Raw genomic sequence first — 4,779 nt, forward strand, 5'->3', positions numbered from 1 at the left:
ATTTCAAAATTTCAAAAAACTTCTAGAATTATGACCACTGGCAATCATCTGTGAAGAAATGGTCAAAATCGGCCAAATAGTTTTCGAGATATCGCGTGCACAAATTTTGTGGAAAAAAATAATAATAATAATAATAAGAAACAGTACGAAAACAATAAGGTCTTCCGTTGGAAACGGAAGACCTTAATAATAAGAAATCGTACGAAAACTATAAGGTCTTCCGTTGGAAACGGAAGACCTTAATAAAATCATACTTGAATTGTTTTGAGGAATTTTGTCTTTTTTTCCATTAGAAATTCTCTATATAAGTTTAGGGGGAAATATTTTTGTGTTAATTCGCAATTCGGGATTCTAAAATGAAGGTAAAGAAAATTTATATTTCTTCTCTAACTTTTATATCGAAATTCTTGCTACATTACAACATTTGTTTGTTATAGTTACATGTAATCATATGTTTAGATGAGTCTTTGAAAGTTATACGTTAATATTAGTATTAAAGGGGCATGGTCATGATTTTGGTTGAAAATTGTTTTTTTTTATTTTATTGTTTACAAATGTTCAGAGAGGCATTTTTAATAGACAACCAAAATTTGAGTGTCATTCGTTAAGTTATTAGCTAGTTACAGAGCCTACAAATCTTTGCTATGTAAACACAGCTTTTGTTTACATTTTAAATGTTGAAGTGGAAAATCCAAATTTAGACCAAATATGAATATGTCAACCGTAAAGAACAGTTTATTTATGCTGCAAAATGAATAAGAAGATTTATATGTTAAAGGTGAACTTGTGAATTAGCTCTTTCAGTAAATTTATTGTCAAATTGATACATTAAAAGCATATGTTTTAATTTTGGAATGACTTTGCCTAGTTTTAGTAACACATGTATGCAACAAAAATCTCCTAAACTTATTTTATGTAGAGAACATTTTAGTATTTATAGCAAATCTAAATATAAAACCACGCCATTGGAATTGTTTTTTCTTACACGTTGAAACATTCTTTGTGATGTAGATGACACTGCCATATGTTATAATTACGCGATTTATAAAGACAATGAATAGATGGCTCTGAAATATTTGAACATTATTTGATTTTTAGTCGATGCTACCATATGTTATAATTATATTGATTGATTGAAAAACACCAACATTATTCGTTGTAGACGCCACTGCCTTTTGTGACTCTCCTTCTTGTTCTGGTCTTCTATGGACAATTAGTGTCTGCCCTGGAGGAACCTCGTGAAGCCACTGAAGTCGATTCCCAAACAGACGCAGCAGACGACAGTCGCTCAGAAGAAGCTCCAGTTGATCCAGAGAGAAATATTGCTGAAACTCCCGAAGGCAGAATACAATCTTCTGACTCTTACCAATCTTCTCACAACCCCGATGGTTCTATCTATGGAAAATACAATTCTAAGGAATGTTGCTGGGAAAGGGGACCAAGAGCGCCTAGGATAAGAGTTGGAGATAGGAGTCAGTCTGAGGAAATCAAGTAAGACAGTGTTGTCAAACAAACAGACCCTTTGAGGAAAGGGACCTAGTCTCAAATCAATATGCAGAAGCGGAGGGGGAGGGCTAGACTTATAAAAAACCTTGACAAGAAAAAAAAGGTCTTTGGCCCTGGTTATATTTTTATGCTTAAAAAGAAAAAAAAAATGTAGAAAAAATTTTAAGTTACAACTTTTGAAAATTGCTTTATTGATTAATTGGTTAAAGCTTAAAAATCATAAATAAGATTTAGAAAAGATGGGATGGTTAATTAATTGACCATGCAGTTTAGTTGAAGGATTACAGTTATTTTCACTTCCTTTTCCCCATTCAGGTGTTTCTTTTACATGTTGTAATATTTGTTTTGATGCATTTATTTAATTCATTATTAAGAAACCCAGACGACTTTAATTGAACACATATTGCGAATTTGAAATAATTTAAAAATGTCATCATTGAGTATGTCTATATCAGAGCATAAATCTTCATGTTGGCGATAGTTTGAAGAAATTAAGAAATCTATGATGTTGTTACATCTATATCTATTCGTTGTAAGAACATTTCACGATTATAAGAGACACTCGCGAACCTTGCAAAAAATCTTTAGACGGAAATACCAATAGTTAGTTTTCCCAATGTCTTGTGATGTAGTGGATGCCTCAGTTTTCCCTTTTAAGTCCTCGCTAGCATTACATTGTGGGATTTTTTTTCCAAGAGAATAAAAATCAAAGTACTGAAAGCACTGAAATGTAAAACCATGAAAAGGGTCCAACGGATAACTCTACCAAAAAAATGTACATGCTCGAAATTAGATATTTATTCTAATACTGTTTGAACCTCATTGTCTTATTCAAATGTGTCTTGTTTAGTGAAACTTCTTAGGCAATGCTTAAATTTTAAATACTATTTGAAAATTAATGAATCATAAATTACGTATGCAAATGGTGTAAGGTTTGAAGAAACAAATAAATCTACATTCTGCATTTATGGTTTTTGTCGCGTGTGTTTGTGAAACATTGTGTTGTGTCTAGGTTTGAAGAAAGCCCGTTAATGTAGGTAAAGGTAAAGATATGAAATAGAAAATACATTAGTAAAGACACATTTGAAGACAACGAAAACGTATTTATGTGTTTTGGAAACAAAAAACAAGGCAAGATGTTTCCTAAACTCTAGTGCAGGTAAAAGATAATATATAATACCTTTTTGTTACAGGAGGAAGATAGAGTACGAGTTATCCAAAAATGTTGCAGTGAAGCAAGCTGTATCCAAACACGCAATGAACTGTGAAAAAAGGTACAGTTCACACTACAGAATAATTAAACAAAATTATTATCAATTAAACTTAACAAGGGCAACTGTAATCGTGATTTTACCTTTGTGTCATTTTATAAACCATTTTGAATGTATTGTTAAATGCATGTACACAAAGAGCACTAGCTATAATTTCTAATTTACATCTTTTTAAACATTCTGAATTCTAATTTGATCACTACAGGAAACACCATAGCATATTTGAAACTAAAACTATTTGTGTAAAAGTATAGTATAAAATGCCTTGGTCCCTCAATCTTCTTAAAAGTTAATGCAGTATTTTCTCTCATATTTTTTTTAAAAATTAAAAAATTAAAATACAGTTCAGTTGGCTTGGTCCCTATTTACCTGGCCCTTCCATTAAAGAAACAGATGCTATAAGCCAACCAATGAGGATGCCAACGACAGTAGTCATATAATGCAGGGAAATTAACCTTTCGTATTTGCAATTGTCTTTACAAGCCACTGGTCATCAGAGGGTCTCTCAGATAACTGTCCCTCTGAATACAAACGAGCTACTGAGATCCGATTGCCAGGCAAGAAGTGTTACATCGTGCGACCCAATCAACAATGTGTGACCTACAAAAGGTGTTCCTCCAGACGGTAAGAGTTGATTAAATTGCTACCTAAGTATAACAAGGAAAGCATTGCTAAAAGACAGGTTATAATAACTAACTATTGTGTGTTAGTTTTAAACTTAAATATTTTAATGTCCTGATTTTTTCTCTTGAATACATTTTGCCTTCACTGTTTATTTTGCTTGTATTGACACATTTCAGCCCGTGTGCCGGTCGCAATATTATTAAACGACCCATCGCGGACAGAGGCTCTTTGCCAGTCCTGGTCAGCCGGAGGAGGGTGAGACCAAAAGAGGATCCGTGTGACCGTGTGTACATGCGCTCCAGTACGTGTTTACCTGACGGCTACAGGACGTTCCCGGTCTGGGTCTACTGCGATTACAGTCGCTTCAAGCTGATTAACTTGGAGTTACCGCAGTGTTGTTCATGCAAACGGTACCAAGAGTGCATACCACAAATTTAGGTTCTTCTCTTGGTATCCAGTGTATGAGAAACAGCAATAAAAAGATCTTTAGAAAATCTAAACTGTTTTTGTTTTTCGTCTACAGTTGTCTAAAATATTTATAAAAATCAGTATATGGTTTAGAACACTAAATGATCTTATTACCTGAAATAAAAGATACCATAGAATCTGTATCATTTGTTTCATATTTGGATATTTTACTGGAGATGGACTTTGATGGTAACCTAACAACAAAACTTTATGATAAACGCGATGACTTCAATTGTTCTATTGTCAACTTTCCTTACTTATGTAGCAATATACATTATCCTCATGCATATGGTGTTTTTGTCTCTCAGTTAATTCGATACACAAGGGCATGCTCTTCGTATGAACAGTTTCTATAGCGAGGCAAGCTACTGGCAAACAAGTTGATAAAACAGGACTATCAACAGTCTCCTTTGTAGTCATCTTTTCGTGAGTTCTATGGTCGATACAACCACCTAGTCAGCAAACACAATCTACCGCTGGGTTGCATGCTGAAAGGCGTTTTTCATAGTAATTGTTAGACCATAATTAATCACCTAATTGTCTACAGACTTTTCCGGGGATATTTTTCGATTTAATAAAGGCACATGGCGGGTGGGACCGGTCAGCAAAGGATGCTCACTCCTCCTAGGCACCTGATCCTAGCTCTTTCGATTTTAGAGGTGGTGTTGCTCTGCTTTGAATTTTTTGTTTTATGGATTTTTTAGATGGTTGACGGTTTGTTATTGTCATTTTTCATACACCCTGCTTCCAGTAGACTCTTAAAGAATGTTACCTTTATGTTTGATTTTGAATTGATCATTCCGTTTCCGATTCTTTGGAGAAATTCGAGATCTGATTTCTCTATTTTGTGAAATTAACTAATTTAAAAGTCATTATGCCTGGGTTCTTGAAGGAATGAAAAAGAAAGTCG

At 33.8% G+C, this 4,779-nt stretch overlaps 1 protein-coding gene across 1 annotated transcript; it reads left to right on the plus strand.

Moving 5' to 3' along the window:
• The first annotated feature begins 268 nt into the window (after positions 1-268).
• LOC128163090 (uncharacterized) lies at positions 269-3,901 on the plus strand. The gene is made up of 5 exons (XM_052826578.1): positions 269-362; positions 1,163-1,491; positions 2,700-2,780; positions 3,261-3,401; positions 3,578-3,901. Exons 1-5 carry the CDS (start codon positions 357-359, stop codon positions 3,837-3,839), a joined length of 819 nt encoding a protein of 272 aa, XP_052682538.1. The 5' UTR covers positions 269-356; the 3' UTR covers positions 3,840-3,901.
• The last annotated feature ends 878 nt before the right edge of the window (positions 3,902-4,779 follow it).

Source organism: Crassostrea angulata, chromosome 9 (assembly GCF_025612915.1).
Source record: "Crassostrea angulata isolate pt1a10 chromosome 9, ASM2561291v2, whole genome shotgun sequence".
Classification (NCBI taxonomy): Eukaryota; Metazoa; Mollusca; class Bivalvia; order Ostreida; family Ostreidae; genus Magallana; species Magallana angulata.

Excerpts from the sequence above, each read along its gene's own strand:
- LOC128163090 (XM_052826578.1), top strand. Across the intron at positions 2,781-3,260 it reads GCAATGAACTGTGAAAAAAG|CCACTGGTCATCAGAGGGTC; the intron begins GTACAGTTCACA and ends TGTCTTTACAAG. Across the intron at positions 3,402-3,577 it reads AAAAGGTGTTCCTCCAGACG|CCCGTGTGCCGGTCGCAATA; the intron begins GTAAGAGTTGAT and ends GACACATTTCAG.